Source organism: Cricetulus griseus, chromosome 2 (genome assembly GCF_003668045.3).
Source record: "Cricetulus griseus strain 17A/GY chromosome 2, alternate assembly CriGri-PICRH-1.0, whole genome shotgun sequence".
Lineage (NCBI taxonomy): Eukaryota > Metazoa > Chordata > Mammalia > Rodentia > Cricetidae > Cricetulus > Cricetulus griseus.
The window spans coordinates 12,693,515-12,710,742 of record NC_048595.1 but is presented as its reverse complement, the minus strand read 5'-3'; the positions used below and the strand labels follow the sequence as shown (position 1 = coordinate 12,710,742).

The following is a 17,228-nucleotide window of genomic DNA, read 5'->3' as shown; positions in this document are numbered from 1 at the left end:
CTGAAAGCCCTCTGCCCCAAGCCTCGGGACCATCCCCTCTAGTCTGCTAGAAGCACCCTCCCTGGGCACAGCCTAACCTAGCCTTCAACTCACTGTGTGACACTGAACCTGTTGCCTCGTCTAGAAAATTGGGGGCAGAATTCCATCATTTGGAGTTGTTGGGGAGTCCAGAAAGAACGTAAATTAAGTCTAGGACATATCAGGCCCTGAAGAAACGGTGGCCATTGCTAATCACCATCCTTCCTCTTAACACCACGGTGAGTGGCTGAGCCACCTCTAGCCTGCTCTATGCTTGGCTCCCAGGGTGAGGTCTTTACTGTCATGGACCCTCTGCTCTTGAAATTCCCAGACCACAGCTGTCTTCAAGACCCTATGACAGGTTCCCGGTCGGTCACAGCCACAGTTGCCAGGCCAGGCATCCTTCCCATAAGCCACCCTACCCTAAGAGATGCTGATGCTATCCAGGGAAGCCAGCTGAAGGCCACAACTTCCCAGCTGGGATGGAGAGCCTTGTCCCCCATCCCAAAGAATAGGGCCACCATATCCAGAGACACTTGAGGGAAGTGGTTCTCAACCTTTGGGTCACGACCCTTTTGGGGGATCATCTTTTCACAGGGATCACCTAAGACCATCAGAAAACACAGATATTTACATTATGATTCATAACAATAGCAAAATTACAGTTATGAGGTAGGAACAAAAATAGTTTCAAAGTTGGGGTTCACCGCAACATAAGGAACTGTATTAAAGGGTTGCAGCGTTTGGAAGGTTGAGAGCCACTGGCGTAGGAACCCCAGTCCTGGGGGGCAGTTTGCAGGGTTAATGGAGAGTAAAGTTTAGGGCACAGTCCCCCCGAAGGCCATGTTCAGGAGGTGGTGGAAATTGGTGCTGGGTAGCTGTGAAGACGGGGATGGAAGACTAGACCAGAGGTCAAAGGAGGGGGGCTGCCAGGTTGCATGAAAACCCCTGGCCCAAGCCTCTGATGCTCCTCTGAGTCTGGGAGTGGGTAGGACCTGCCACACCCAGGCCTTCCCTGGAGAGCTGTCAGTGGAAGAGGCTCTGAGGACTGGGGATATGAGGGTCACCCTTGAGATCTGGGGTGCAGCAGGACCCTGAGAGCCCCGACCTTCCCTTCCTTCTCTGGAATCTTCCCTGTGCAACCATCTTCTAAGCCTTTATGAATGGAGGTTAGCAGCTAAGATGGGTGGAACAGGACTGTGACCCAGCTCTTCATCCATCTAACTCTCAGATGCAAAGCTGTCCCCACGCCCCACTCACCAGAGCCCCATAAGCTAAGGCACCTGCATGGTACCCACGCTCTGATTCCTCCAGAGCTGGAAGTTAAACAGCCTGAAGGACAACCCGGTCTAGAAGCCTTGGAACTCCGGACCAAACAGGGCTGTCTGGGTCCAGGTCACATAGTATAAGGCCTGTCCCTAGTCACTTTCTGAACCTTCCAGAGCACCTGAGACCCTGCATACAATAAGCAAGGGCCCTTAGAGATCTAGTCTGATCATGGGTGGGAACCTGGGGCTCAGGGAGAAGGCTGTCTTTCCTAGAACCAAAGGCTCTCCCATCCCTCTCCTTTCTCGGTCTTTAGAGGATTACCATCCTGGCTCTCTGTGCAGTAGAAAATTAAATATGACAAAGGAGTGTCCCATCTTTAACGTGGTCCTACTCCTTACACACCTACACATACACACACACACACACACACACACACACACACACACACAGGCACACACACCACTGAGATGAAAAACAATAAGCAGCAAAATGAAAAGAAGAAACTATTCAAGCCCCAGGAGACCTGAGAATCAGATATAATTTCAAATGACTCTCCTATTAAGGCTGCCAAAGTGGAGCTGGGTGGAGATAAGGCGGCCCACGGGCTGCCCAGACACCTGCCTCAGTCAGAGCTAGGCCCAGCTCTGCAGAGCGTCCAGGCTCAAACAAAAGTCAGTTTTCCTGGAAAGCCTAGCCTGGGAGTTGCAGCCTGTGTCCCAGGACTGGGAAAGCTGCTGTGGAAGAGTGGCGAGTTCAAAGCCTGCTTGGGTTGCAGAATAGATTCAGCCCAAGGAGGCCCTGCTCCAAATAGAAGTAAAGGAGTACTGAGGGCGGTACTCAGGCAAAAGCCTGGCCTGTGTGACAGCAGAAGGGAAGGAAGAGGGCAAGGAGGAGGGAAGGAAGGAGGAAGTAAAAGGGAAGGAAGGGTGGGGAGCGGGGAGGCAGGAGGCCCCTAGGGAGGCAGGGGGCAGGGAGGCAGGGAAGTGGGGGCAGGGCAGAGAGGAGGGGGTATGGGGGGCAGGAGGGCAGGAGGGCAGGAAGGCAAGGGGTCAGGGAGGCAGGGAGGGAGGAAGGACTCACACTGGGTTTTAGCATCCGCCCAACATTGAAGTCATGTATAATAGGGAAGGCAGCATGTGCCCGCCTCCAAGGCCCAACAGGGACACCCCTTAGCCCTTCCAAGGCCCAGACTCTCCAAGTTCTCTGTCAGGGGTAGGGCAGCTCTCAAAGCCCTTCCTCCGCCCTCTGCAGCCCCCCAGTGACAAGGCCGAGTTCTAAGTTATACCAGCCCTAGAGCTACAACACTAACCAAGCAGACACTGCTGGAACAGCTCCTCTAGAGCCACTCACCCCTCCCCACCCCAGGCCCTGCACCTGCTCCTCCAAGGCCCTGGGCACAGCAGTAGAATGGCTTACTTGGATGGAAACCCAACTGTGACATCACGGGTTCCCATGCTTCAGAGGCATCCAGAGTGCTTCCCACACACCCTGCAAGCCTCTACAGAAGGTGTAGAAGCCTCTACACACCCCGGCTCTACAGAACACCATGGCTCCCCACCCCCATCCCCGCCCGCTCTGACCACTGTGAGCCACCTGTTGCTGCTGCCTCAAGACACATGTGACTCACAGGCCTGGGTCACTTGGCCCAGGTCTGCCCACGGCGTCTCCCTGGCTCAGCCCTCACGGTCCGTGATAGCCACGGGGCCCCACTTCGCTGCCCAACACCTCACTTAGTGTCCACCTGTCCATCTCTAATTGAAGTTCCTCGAGAGCAGAAAGCCTTCTGAGTTTTGTCAGGGCTGTTTATGGCTGCCTTACAATCATAAGGACCCATAAGGATTTCCAGTCCCAGAAGCCATACTTAAATAAATAAATAAATAAATAAATAAATAAATAAATAAATAAAATCTGGGAAATTGGATGTAATGGCACAGATCTCTAATCTCAGCACTTGGGAAGCAGGGAGAGGGGGGATCTTTGTGAGGTCCAGGCCAGCCTGGTCTACATAGTGAATTCCTGGACAGCCTGCACTACATAGGGAGACCCTGGCTAGAAACAAACAAGCTGGGAACGGTTGCCTGTGCTTACAATTGCAGCACTGAAGGGGGCAGGGGAAAAGGGCCAGCCAAAGAAACACACCCTGAGCAGAGTCAAAGAAACACACTTTGGCCCTAGAATCAGAGCCAGTGAAAGAAATATGCCCTGGCCCTGAAATTAGAGCCAAAAGGCTTTAAAAGGCCCGTGAAAGAAACACATTTTGGCCCTGAAAACAGAGCCAAATCTGCTCCTGGCCAACCAAGCAGACAACCAACCTGTCCCTGAGCACAAAATCTAGCCAATCTGAACTCAAGGGACTGAAATCTGACCAATCCCCACCCTGGAAATCTTCTCCTTGGGAAAACTCCGCCCCTAAGAAGCCCTATATAGGCCAGGTGGTGCAAACCTTTAATCCCAGCACTCAGGATGCAGAGACAAATGGGTTTCTGTGAGTTTGAGGCCAGCCTGGTCTACTGAGTGAGCTCCAGGACAGGCTACAAAGCTACAGAGAAACCCTATGTGTGTGTGTGGAGGGGGGGTACCTATATAAATTCTGCACCTATATAAACCCTGTTCAGTTTGCTGCTGTCTTTTTCCACCCTGGCAGAGGTAGCCACTCTTCCTTCCCAATAAATCTCTTGAATGAGGTTTGGGTGAGACCTCCCTTAGCTGGAATGTTCACCAGAGCCAGAGCAGAGCAGAGGGGAGTTGTAACACTTTAGCTGGGAAAACCTTCCTGAAGCCAAGCAGAGTTGTTACACTGGGGGGAGCCAAACTGTAACAACTGCTCTGCGCAGCCCTCCCGCTGCCAGAGCTGAGCTGTTACACTGGGGAACCCTTTGCCTGCAGCAGGGCTGTAAGCTGCTATGCTTACTGTGACCCGTGGTATTGTTTACTGTGTGTGACCTGTGGTATTCCTTGGATCCTGACTGCCAGGATACTTTCCCATTCAAGCTGTAATACTTAGAGAGAGAGAGAGAGAGAGAGAGAGAGAGAGAGAGAGAGAGAGAGAGAGAGAGAGAGAGAGAGAGAGAGAGAGAGAGAGAGAGAGATCCCTGGGGCTTGCTGGCCACCCAGCCTAGCTCAGTCAGTGAGCCCCAGAAAAAAAAGTGGGGAGCTGGTGAGGTGGCTCAGTGATTAAGAGCACTGCCTGCATTTCCAGAGGACCCAGGTTCAGTTCCCAGTACCCACGTGATGGCTGGCATACAACTGGTGCAGAGACACCTCTGTAGACAAAATCTCACACACAGTTTTTTTCTCACACACACATACACTCACACACACTCACACACATACACACTCACACACATACACACTCACACACACATACACACTCACACATACACACACTCACACACACTCACACACATACACACACACTCACACATACACATACTCACACACACATACACATACACTCTCTCTCACACACACACACTACTATAATGATGCTAGGCAATGGTGGTGTACACCTTTAATCCCAGTACTAGGGAGGCAGAGAGAGACAGACAGATCTCTGAGTTCAAGACCAGCCTGGTCTACAAGGTGAGTCCCAGGACAGCCAAGGTTACACAGAGAAACCCTGTGTAGGAAAACAAAACAAAACAAAACAAAAAAACACTATAATGAAGCAAATGAATAAGTTTGGTTTTTGTTTGTTTGTTTGTTTGTTTGTTTGCTTTTTAATGAATGAAAGTCAGGTGACTCCTGGTTCAAAACTGTTTTCTAAACTTACTGGAAGGGCTGGAGGGATGGCTCAGAGGTTAAGAGCACCAGCTGCTCTTTTGGAGGACCCAGGTTGGATGCCCAGCACCCACATGGTAGCTCACAACCACCTGTGGCTCCAGCTCCAGGGGATCCGGTGCCTTTTCTGGCCTCTGAGGACCCTGCACCCACGCAGTGCACAGACGTGCATGCAGGCAAAACACCCATACGGAAAATAAAGAGTAAAAAGTAACATCTATAAAAACTACACAGCAAAGGTAAAGAAACGCTCCCAGTGTCAGCTGGACTTCTTATCATACGGCATCCTCTCTGTCCATGATGCAAAACAAACAGATGACGTCGTCGTCGTCGTCATTACAACCCAGGGTGTGGGAATGTGCTGGGGATGGGGCAGTGGGACAGGGTGGTGGCCCAGGCTCCAGGGTCACAATGCCTGGTGTCCTGAATCCTACATCGACCTCTCCCTGCTGTGTGATTTCACAAAAGTCACTACACCTCTCTGGGCCTGAGTCCTCGATGATAAAAAAAAAAAAAAAAACAAAGTTCCCAACAGACCTACCTCAGGGAGCTGTGTGGGATTTTGGAAGTATCTGCTACACTGGCAGCATTCCATAAACACCCATTTACTTACATGTGTCAGTACTAATGGGTGCATAGACAGAAACAGTTATAAAGAGGTTTTAGTTTTATTTTTTGTTTATTAGAGTTTTTTGAACCCAGGTTCCTTTATAACTCAAACTGTTCCCAGCTTTACTCTGTAACTAAGACTGCCCTTGAACCCCAAATCCTCCTGCCTCAGCCTCCCAAGTGCTAGGATTACTAAAAATACCACTACATTGGGCAATAAGGAGGCCTTTGGCTAAGATCAGCTGAGTCCAACCTGATATTTATTTATTTATTTATTTATTTATTTTCCTATATTAAGAGATAACTCAGTGACAGTTTGGTACCACCAGCGTGGGCAGCCTCTGGTTAGCAGGCAGGCAGCTATCACCTCCCTGTACCAAGAAGACTCGGCACTCACTCCCTAGACATGGCCTCCCTCACTGGGCCCTGGTAGCTGCTAATTCACTCTGTGTCAAGTTCCAGTAACTCAGAGAGGAGGCTTAGAGAGAAAGAGATTGGTTTGAGGTTCAGAACTGGGCTACCTGCCTCACTGGCCACTGTGCGCCCACACTCTCAAGCTCCCTCCCTACACCTGCCCTGGGCTGTACTCACTGAGTCCGATCTTCGCCAGGTGTAACCTGTTGACCCAGGAAATCTTGCTCAGGGGGTTCGGTGTGATGAAGACCACCATGAAGCTGATGGGGCGGCCAGACCTGTGGAGGGCGAGAGGAGGCAGGACCCCATGAGCGCCCGGTACAGAGGCTCAGCTCCCCAGACCTTGGCTGGCCTTGGCTCTTTTACAGCCCAAGTTCCTGGAGACAGAGAGAGGCCTGTGGCCTGACAAAGCCCCACCCGCTTGGGGAGACCTCCCTCCACCCTCTGTGATGGGCAGGGGGGCCCTGGATAGATAAGCTAAGCCATTCTTGGCAGCCCATTCCCAGACCTCCAACAGCCCTGGCTTTATGCCCAGCTAAGGTCCTGGCATCACCACCTGCCAGAAATCCATGGCTGAAGGAAAGGACCTCACACTGTCTATCTCCAGCACCTAGCACAGGGCAGTCACTCAGGAGATGGTTGCACAGTGGACACACTTGGAAGGAGGGAGGGAGGGAAGGGAGGGATAGAGAAGATGGTCCAGGTTGCCTTAGAGCAGCTGGGGCCCCTTTAGAGTCCTATGAGTAATCCAGACCCCTGGGAGGTGGGCAGGGCTGTGTCTCTCACTCTCTAGGGTGCTGAGGAGAGAGGAGGCAGCAGGGAAGGGGAAAACCTGGCCTGGAGCTCAAGATGCAGACTCCCACACTCAAACACATGGATCCTGCTCTCTCTTCCTCCTCCTCTGGACCTGTTGCCGTGTAGCCACCCTGAGGCCCACACTGAGCATCAAGCACTTCCCTGCACAGGACCCCACCTCCTCTCACAAGCAAAGCCCAGGGGTTCTGAGCCAGTCCCTGGCCCTCCGGCCTCACTTCCTTGTTTGTAAAGTGAGGACACTGAGGGATACCCTACGTAGGGCCAGCTGGACACCTTTCCCTGTTAGTCACTGTCTCCGGACTGCTTCTACACAGAGAGAGGGTCCCACAGCTCCTACGGTGGATCCTGTGAGAAGAGGTCCCTAAATCGGGGAGATCAGGTCTATGAAGAGGATCTGGGATGCCACCGGCTGAGGTGAGCAAAGAGTGTGTGAGGCAGTGGCCTAACTAGAGACTGAATGGCTGAGTCTGCCAATAGAGAACCAAGCTGACCCAGGATGACAGCAAGATGTTCACTCATTCATGCATCCATTGTGAAGTACCTACTGTGTGCCAGGTGCTAGCCAGGGCATGGTCCACAGTGGTTGTGTACTCTCTCATCACAGCAGTCCTGACAGGCAGGAGGCCCCAGGCTCTCTCTCTATGAGCACCCCTTCCACTCAGGGACAGTACCCCCATCCCTCCCAGATGCCCCCTTACTTGTCAGGTTTCCCGGGCAGTAGTAGCCTCAGGCGGCACTTGTTGGCTGAGTGGATCTCCTCCTCTTTCACTCGCATCAGCCTCTGCAGGGCCAGGCACCAGTCTTGGGCCACAGTCATGTTCAGATTCTAGTGTTGCGGAGGGATGGGGTCACCACAGTCTCCTGGCTCCCCCAAAACCACACAAAACCTAACACAGTGACAGCACCCAGGGGAATAGGCTAATTTAGCCACACGGGAGGAAATCCCACCTATACTCAGGATGAGAGCCCACCCAGCTGCTGCTGCTTCCTCCAAAGGGGATACCCTCCCCATCTGCAGCCTGGGGCAGAGGTCAGGGAGGATCTGTATGGCCTCCAGCTATTGCACAAGGCCAGATGTCTGCAAAGACTTCTGAGGGGGTCAGGCGGTCCTGGCCTTTACCACTGCTCCCTGCTCAGAGCCAGGGTGCAGAGGAGCACCAAGCCGGGACACCCCCTCACCACCCCCGGGGCCACACCCACCTGGTAAGTGCCATGCAGGGTACTGATAAGCAGGGTGATCTGCTCCACCACTGCCAAGTCCTTCTGCAGGTCCTGAAGCTCCTGGAAGAGGCGCGGCGGGCCCAGGTACACCTTGTCTGGTAGAGAAGACACCGGACTCAGCCTTGGGGCTGGGGGAGGTTAGCATCTGCCGACAGGGAAAAGTAAGCCATGTCCATAGAGAAGAGGCACTGGGAATGCTGGAGGAGACGCACCAGGGAGAGAGGGCCCAGCAGAAGGAAGGTGTCACACCTGGGACGATGCCATAGTCGTGAGGAGGCTCACAAGGACCGTAAGACTAAATCAGCCATGCTTGGAGAACTGAGGAGTCTACAACAGGCCAGAATGTGGAGGGTGTGGCCAAGCCAGAGAAGAGCATTGCAAAGGTACTGAGGTTTAATGAGGTAAACAACAAACTGTTCGATGACATATGGGGGACCTGCTATGCAGGGCAGGCAGGGTCCCTGCTCTAATGGGACTTAGGACCCAGGGGAGTGGGCAGCGAGGGAAGGGAGTGAATTAACCAGATGGTAGAGAATGCTTGGGAGAAAGGGACCAGTGTGACAAGCCAGTGGTGGGGACTGAGTGGGCCTAGAGCTCTAATGGTGATACCAGCACAGGGGACACAAGGGTGGGCAGCAAGATACAGAGTGGGAGTGATGGGCAAGGCAGTGCAGAGAAGCCCTTGGGTGTCACCTTGGAACTGGGTGGCACATGCTAGGCCATGGTTTCTCCAGCTGTGTGGCTCAGGCCTCTTTCTGGGCCACTGTGAGCGGCATCCCATGCCCCCTGCATATTGTGACTTTAATGTCACATTCTGCTGAGTGGGGTCAGGGATTTTGAGGACTTGGGGGCTAAGTCAATAGGGATCCAGCGAAGAGCAGGAGCACACGGGATGGTAACGATGCATTGACAGACCGAAAATGTCCAAAGGATGCACACTGGTGGGAAGATGGCAACCCACTTACAGGAAAGCATGCTGCATTTATCCTGACTGTGAGCAGTCTGGGTTCAACAAAACAAAATGTCACCTGTCACAACAAGTTAATAATGCAGACAGGAATTTTATTTATTGTTCTATAGTGTTATTTTTATCCAGTTTGTATTTTGTTTGGGTTTTACTGTTGTTCAAGGGCTAAAAGCACATGTGTTAAATGCAAGGAGCTTTCTGTTTGTCCATATTTGCATAACAATATATTAAAAAACAATCTAAGGCCAACCAAAAATCTACAGAGCCTCTCTCCTTTTAAGGAGGTCAAGCTTGAGGAACACGGCTATTGTGGGACAGAGTTGGGGACACGGGGGTTCCCAGAGCAACAGCCTGGGGTGGGCAAGAAGAAAGGAGTGGAATGGAGTTGAAATATCCAAGGGGGGTGGCCCTACTCTCCCACCTCACTCAGATCTGGAAGGAGACACAGTGGTACCGCCTCAGAGGGCCAGAACAGCTGTCGCAATCATGCCTCAAAATTTCCAGAGTTTCGGGAGCCAGTGAGGCAAGCACCCAGGCAGGGCTGTGGGCAGAGCGGTGGTGAGGAGGGGAAGCGAAACTCAAGTGCCTTATGTTTGAGGAAGATGCTGTGTGCAGTATTCCACTCTGCCAGGCCTGCGGTTTAGTATCTCTGGCCCCCAGGCCCTGGCTGAAACCAAGGTTCCATGCAACCAGCTGTCTGTCATGACAGTGAATACTGTCAACTTGGCAGGATCCAGAATTGCCTAGGAGACACACCTCCGAGCTTTGTGAGGCATTTTCAGATTATGTTAGCTGACGTGGGAAGACCCACTCTGAATGAATGTGGACAGCACGTCCCATGGGCTGTTGCCCTGGACTGAATAAAATGGAGAAAACAAACTGAGCACCAAAATTCACCTCTCCTTGCTTCTGGACTAGGAATGCAATGTGCCCGGTCACGTCCTCCCTACCGTCAGAAATGCAGAAAACTCAGCCTGAGGCCTACAGAGTCCAAGTCCTGGCCCAAGCTCCGGTCACCAGAGACTGGTGAGGAAGAGGAGGAAGACTATCCCTGACACAAACAGCAAGAAAGACAGGCCTGCAGGGGAAGACCCTGCAGCCAAAGGTAGTACACTCCCTTGCCAGGACCCCAGAGAGGCCAGGAGCCATATCAGAGGCCAGGAGGGACGTAAGAGGCAGGCAGATGTCCCTAAGAGGGGCACACAGGCCTCTACCCCAAGAGCATCAGAACACTGAGGTATTAGTGGCATACTACACTACAGACATACGCCACATCAGAAATAAGCTCGGGGAAGGTGGTGGGAGGGCTAAGGGGACAAAGGAGAAAAGCAGCCCAAGGCCACTGCAGTGGTCCAGAGGCTGGTGTGGCCAGTGTGTTGGCAGAGAGCAGACAGCGAGATGCCACCAGTCAGGATGCTTGTAAGTTGCTCCCCTGTCTCCCAACAGAGTATGAGAACTTGGGTCAGAACAGGGAGACGTGGGCCCAGGGAGGACAGACAGACAGACAGACCTGAGTTCCCTAGCACCCCAGGAAGCACACTAGGGACAAACAGAAGGCACCTGTCCGAGGTCCCACAGGAGGCAGTTAACAGTCAGTTCACGCTTGGCCTCTGCCGCTGTGTGAGCTGTGCGTGAAGGAGTCTAGCCCGGGGTGTGAGGCAGCAGTGAGAACACAGGGGCACACAAGGCAAGTGAAGCCACGGCTCTCACTGCGGTGCCACAGCAAGAGTCTCAGGGCCAGCCCCCACCAGTTTGTGGTCCCTGGCACAGGTCACGAGGGCAGCAGCCAGGCAGTACTCACTCTGCGCCTGCCCTGCGGCCGTGGCCTTCTTGGCGCCAGCATGCTGGATGAGCAGATTGTCCTTGTCATAGGCACCGCCGTCCTGGCCCACTTCCACCACCTGCACCTGGGGCAGCGCCGTGTTCCACTTTACCACATACTTGGGCCCCAGAGGCACCAGGCTGCTGATCTCCAGCTGGCCCCTGCAGGACAGAGAGGAGCCTTGGAGATTCTGCTGCAGCCCAGTGCAGAGGCAGCACAGCTCCCAGCACCTCAGCTTAGCCAGGCTCCAGACAGCCCAAGCATGGGACCTCAGGCCCAAACCAAGCCAGGCCACGCAGTGCAGGAAACCCACACCAAGGCATTGCACCGGGGAGCCCAGGCCCAGAACCAGAGTCACATGCCTGAGTCCCCAAGCCACAAGCCACCTACCTGTGGTTGGAGGGCCTGGAGAAAAGACAAGAAGGATAGGTGTTATTGGACGGCGCATTCCTGTGTGACTGAGAACTCTGGGGGCCAGCACTGGCCTGGGCAGCTCCAGAGTGGGAGGCATGGCCACAGAGGCCAGGTGTGAACTGAGGGAACCATACAGAAAGCCTCCCTGGGGCTCAACCAATTCTTACAGCCACCTCCCCAGTGGCTTCAGGATCCCAGACAGGAGACTGATACTCAGCAAAGTTAAGTGACTCAGCCAAATTTGCAAACTGGTGTTCCCAAACTTGAATGCTAGCTCCCCATTCTTCAAACGTGATCAACTGTGAACAACATAAGGCTGAGAAGGGCAGTGGTCTGGCCCTGGCCCTGGTGGATGTCTAGACATATCGAGACCTAAGATTCATAGTACCTGGGATTGGCGTGATGACTCAGGGGATAAAGGTACTTGCCACCAAGCCTGATGGCCTGAATTTGATCCCCAAGATCCAAATAGTAGGAAGAGTAAAAACTGAATCCCAAAGTTGTACTCTGACCTACACACACACACACACACACACACACACACACACACACACACAATGTTTAAAAAAGTTTTCAGAAAGATTCAGAGCACTTGGAGATGGATGGATGGATGGATGAATGAATGAATGAATGAATGAATGAATGAATGAGTGGGTGAGGGCGCTCCCACATCCACCTGTGGCAGAGGCTTCCTTGCCAAGTCTCCCACCAAGCCAGAAGCAGGGAACCAGCACAGCACAGGCTCTGTAGCCTGAGCAGATGGAAAGACAGGATGACAGTGGGTGGGTGAGCCTGGCAGCTCTGCTTACTCCCCTCCCAGGACCTGTGATCTATAGCCACAAGGTTTCCCAAATCCAATGAGGCCATGACTAGAAATGCACAAACCAGTGCTGGGTGCAGAGTGTAAATGAGACTCTGGGCGTGCACACACACACACACACACACACACACACACACACACACACACACACAGATATACAAACATGCATACATGTACACGCAGACACACACATATACACATGCACATCCACAAACACACACAGAAAGATACACTTACACACACACAGATAAACACACATGAACACACAGACACATACACAGATTCACACACACACACACACACACACACACACACACACACACACACACACACGTGTGTGTGTGCACGCGCCCATTCAACACTGAGTACCCAAGCTAGGAAGTGAGAGAGCTGGCCTGGGTTGATAGTCATTGGCCACTTCCTGGCCTGACTCTAACAGCTGCACCAGGCTGGGTCCCAGGCTCTTAAAGTGTCAGGTTTTGAGAACAGAGATTCCCCCGGGATCCTGCTGCAAAGGTCACAGCATGAATTCTAGGTGTGCACCAGAAAATAGTCCCCACTCCTTACACCTACAGGACCACACAAGGGACACCTGTGAGTTCCCCTGCTGGGTGAGGTCAGGAGGATTGCAGAGCACAGGTCCAAGCTCCTAGCTCTCATGGTCTGAGGCAATGTGGTCCCACATGTTACATCACCCAAAGTCAAGTGAAGCCAAAGGTCTTGACATTCGTGTGGACTCCTGTGGTAGCTAATGTGAGGTCCCAGCAGCTTGAAGCAGCCACAGGCACCTTCCTCCACCAGCCCAGTTCCTGCTATCGCAGGCTAAGCCCACACCCCACTTGTGGGTGTTTCTACAGCCTCCCATGGGCTGGAAACCACACTCCTATAGGCAGAAACTGCTCTGGGGGAGGGGGTACAAGCAGCTCTGAGATTGGGAACCCCATGTGAGCTAAAGAAGCAGGATCTGGGGTAAACATAAGGAAAACCCTATTCAATTTCAAGGCTGCAGGCTCAGTTACTAAGAGCAGAGTCTGTAGCACAAGGACCTACTAAGAGCAGAGTCTGTAGCACACAGCCCTGGGCTGTGACTAACAATGAGTCTGGAGTCAGAGGGTACCCCTGACTAGTCCAAATCCTTCTGGCATTAGACAGCAGGGCCTGAGGGAGGTGAGAGGAAGCTGAAGTGCCTGAGACCTCATCAGGGCTGCAGTGGGACCAGGGCACAGAGGCTGGGGAGAGAGGAGTGACAACACAGGGGGAGCCCACCCCACTCCGGGGTCTTACTTGAAATTGATGTTGGCACAGACCAGCATGTCATTGAGCAGGAAGACCCTGCGCTCCTTGGACTTGATCAGCTGCCCACGGTCTCCATACACCGTCTCTGTCAGAGTCTCACACAGGAGCAGCTGCCGCTGGCCAGATGTCAACAGCTGGAGAAGGAAGGAACAGAGAAGGTCAATGCCGATGTCACAGTCTAGGATGCTTCACAGACTGCCAGGCCAGAGGTTCATAACCTCTCCCACCTTTCACAAAAGGACACCAAGATGGTGTGTGATAATAGACCTACAGTAACCTACATTAACCCCAGCACTCAGGGCTGGGGGGCCGGGAACCATGAGGTTCACACCAGCCTGGACTATTCGGTGAGACCTCTCTAAAACAGCAGAAGGCCTGGGAAGTGGCTCCGCCGGTGGAGTGCTTGCCTTGAAAGCACCACGTCCTGGGTTCCAATACCAACACCACATAAAGCAAGTGTGGTGGTACACACTTGTAATCCCAGCCCTTGGGAGGTGAAGGCAGGAGGATCACAAGTTCAAGGTCAGCCTCAGCTAACTAGGGAATTTGAGGATAGCCTGGGCTAGAGATTCTGTAAACAAAGAGAAACAAAGGGGGCAGCTGCAAGAAGAAGAGGAGGACTGAGAGCCAACACCCATCACTAGATAACAAGATACACTAGACAGGGGAGACCAGGGCACATACATTGGGGTCTCTACTTCAGGGAGACCCTGTAGAGCCTGACTAGCCGCCCTTGCCGGAGTGGAGCCCAGCAGCCTCTTTTTCAGGTGAGCTGGCTTCTGCCATCATCCCCATGTATCGTGATCCCATAACCACCTTCACCAAATACAGGGGCTCCAGAGTGACCGGCACGGTCTCTGAGCAACGCCTGTGCTCCCCAGCTGGGCAGTCACAGGACACTTCAGTGGGAGCCTCAGTTACCTCCACTGCTCATATCACACAAGTAATGAGCATGGTGTCTACCGAGTCAATTCCCAAAGTCACTACACCAGGCAAACACGGGCTTGAAAGTTAGTGTGAATTTCAAGGCCGCAGCAGAACACATTAAACAGGCCCAGGGCCTTACTGAGTGTGGCCTTGGGAGGGCGCAGGACATCCTGTACTAGGTATGTAGTGGGTACCCACAGATGACACTGTTTAGGTACTCTGTTCAAGACCATCTTTGTCATGGAAAGGCGTGCTTTCCGGGGACACGTGACCTGGAAGGAGCCCCATGGCTTCACTATGACCTGCTGGGCTTCAGCAGCTCACATCATTCCTTGCAGGGCCTAGATCTGCTAGTCAACAATGCGTGTTCTAAGAATACCAAAGACTCTCAGACCCCAAGACCTGAGCAAGCCCACCCCACTTCACAGGGACCCCAAAACTATCCAAAATCCCTCTGAAAAGTATCTTTTTCCCTATGGGTTTTTTTTTTTTTTTTTAAGTGGACCAGGGAGGATGCAGTGAAATCTCAACCTCTCCCTGCTGGCCTCCCTTGAAGAGAACCCTGCTTCCCAGAGCACCCCTCAAGTGAATACACAAACTAAGATCCTAGCGGCACGGGCATTGCTGTGTGGTCAGCACTGTGGTTCTCAGAAGAACCCCACATGTACTTCATCAGCTCAGCCTTAAAGTACCGAAACAGATTCTAGAGGAGTGCAGTGCCCACAGTGCCCTCCACAGGCCCCACAGCATGACCCCCCCGCTGCTTTGTCCCCCTGCATTGTGTGGCAGTGCCTGGCTCAACAGGAACAGTTAGTCCCACTGTGCCCACCTTACAGAAGCCCCAAGGTCACTAGGGTCCCCACATTGCTATGGCCCTGCTTCTCCACAGTGTCTGTAAGCAAGGCTGACACAGCTCATGACAACATAATTCAGGCAGCAGCCTCCCCCTCCATGACAGCAGCCACGGGTTAGCAGGACCTACGCTGGGAGAGGAAAGTTCCCTCCGGCCATAGGCCCTGTCCCTTATGCAGATTAAAAAGGAAAAAGAAAGCCATTGTACCAGCACCCCTCTGGAGGCTCCTGAGTCGGCTGTTTAGAAACAGCTTGTGGGTCTGTTTGTGCCCCTCCCGGTTTCATTTCCACTTTTCTCTGGTGATGGCCAGAGGACAGCCACTGATCAGATCCTCAACTCCCCCAGATTGTCCCCTGGACGAGGTGGGACACAGTGTGCAGCTGACACCCTTCTCCACACCTGTATCCACAACTGGCCAGCTCACCCTTTACTCAGTGGAGGGGAAAACTGAGGCTCAGCTCTCTCAATCCTCTAGCCTGATAGCAAATGGGTCTGGCTGACCACCTCCTGCTGCGCCTGGGTGTTGGGGGTGGGGTGGGGACAGGCAGTGGAAGAGAACAAGACAGCTCTTCCCAGGGCAGTACCACAGACTTCTCTCCCCCTGCCAGGCATTGTGGAAGGAGAAGCCTCTCCAACATGAAGGCCTTCACAGAGGACTTCAGAAACTGATGTCTTCCCTCCAGAGACATTCCAAAACTGCAGGCTTGGGGCCTGGGGGAGTCAGTGCCGTCCAGAGTCGGGGAGGAATGATCCCCAAGAAAGCCACCCTGGGCAAGCCTCAATAGGAAATGCCCTCCAGGGGAGGACGCTGCTCCCCTTTCTCCTGGCCACACACCACAAATCCTGGGCTCCCAGACAGGTGAAGCAAACCAGATGCCCTCGAGCCAACACGTACCCTTAATGAGAAGTGACAGTAAGACCAAACGGAAGTGGGTAACCACTCTCAGGTGAAGGGAACCACACAGGATAGTTGCTGCACCAGCTCTTCCAGCCCTGAGGGAAAGGTCCTCGAATCTGATGTTTATGACATGTCCCAAAATGCTACCAATGACTTCCACTTTCTTAAAAGAACAATGTGGGGGGCTGGAGAGATGGCTCAGAGGTTAAGAGCACTGGCTGCTCTTCCAGAGGTCCTGAGTTCAATTCCCATCAACCACATGGTGGCTCACAACCATCTGTTATGAGATCTGGCGCCCTCTTCTGGTGTGCAGATATACATGGAAGCAGAATGTTGTATACATAATAAATAAATAAAATCTTAAAAAAAAAAAAAAAAAGAACAATGTGGGCCCAAGAGGTGTGCAGCCCGTCTGTGGCCCCAGGCTGGACGGGGCAGAACTTGGGAGTGCCTGGAGCTCAGGACTTCAGGACCTCAGGTGACACAGCCCAGCCTGATTCTATGACCTGGTGAAGGTCAACAACAGAAGTCAAAGTCGGCAGTCCCAGATGAGCGTTCTCCACATGGGCCAGCATGGTGACCAGAAGGGGCTGTGACCTCGCAGGCCACCCTCCTGGACAGTGAACTTCTTTCCACACTGCTGAAATCCCCTTCCAGGAACAGTCAGCCTCCAGCCTCAGCTCTGCTTCGGGATTCCCCAGAACATCTAACACTTCCTGTAGCCTCACACCATGTCGCCTCTCTGGAAACAACCATCCAGTAAGCTCTGGCGAGGTCACCTCACCTGCAAACCATTCCTGTCCACCTCCACCCTCCAGCCAGTGAGCATGAGGGCAGAAGTAGCATCTGCAGGCCTGCCCGGGGCAGTGAGGGACTCACACCAGGGGACTCACACTCACATGCACCAGGAAACAGAGGGACCGCAGCCTATAACAACCGACCTTGTCTTTTCTTCTCATATGTATGTCTGGCTGCCCTAGAACTCCCTATGTAGTCCAGGTGAGTCTGAAATTCTGGCTCTTCCTGCCTCTGCCTCCCAAGAATCAAAGGTATTTACCAGCACACTGACTAAAAACCTGCATTTAAGCTGGGAGTGAGGGAAGT

The 17,228-nt window shown here is 53.1% G+C and overlaps 1 protein-coding gene across 5 annotated transcripts in view; it reads right to left on the bottom strand.

Moving 5' to 3' along the window:
* Arhgef10l (Rho guanine nucleotide exchange factor 10 like) overlaps positions 1-17,228 on the bottom strand; it is a 137,959-nt gene that overhangs the window by 42,585 nt on the left and 78,146 nt on the right. For 4 of the 5 annotated variants that reach the window (XM_027399873.2, XM_027399874.2, XM_035439453.1 and 1 more), the window contains 6 exons: positions 13,435-13,580; positions 11,307-11,321; positions 10,896-11,077; positions 8,107-8,222; positions 7,605-7,732; positions 6,268-6,368 (listed from right to left, as the gene is read on the bottom strand). In XM_027399873.2, coding sequence (XP_027255674.1) covers positions 6,268-6,368; positions 7,605-7,732; positions 8,107-8,222; positions 10,896-11,077; positions 11,307-11,321; positions 13,435-13,580 — 688 coding nt within the window. The remainder of the gene's footprint in view (positions 1-6,267; positions 6,369-7,604; positions 7,733-8,106; positions 8,223-10,895; positions 11,078-11,306; positions 11,322-13,434; positions 13,581-17,228) is intronic. The other variant, XM_035439451.1, reaches the window with a different exon arrangement.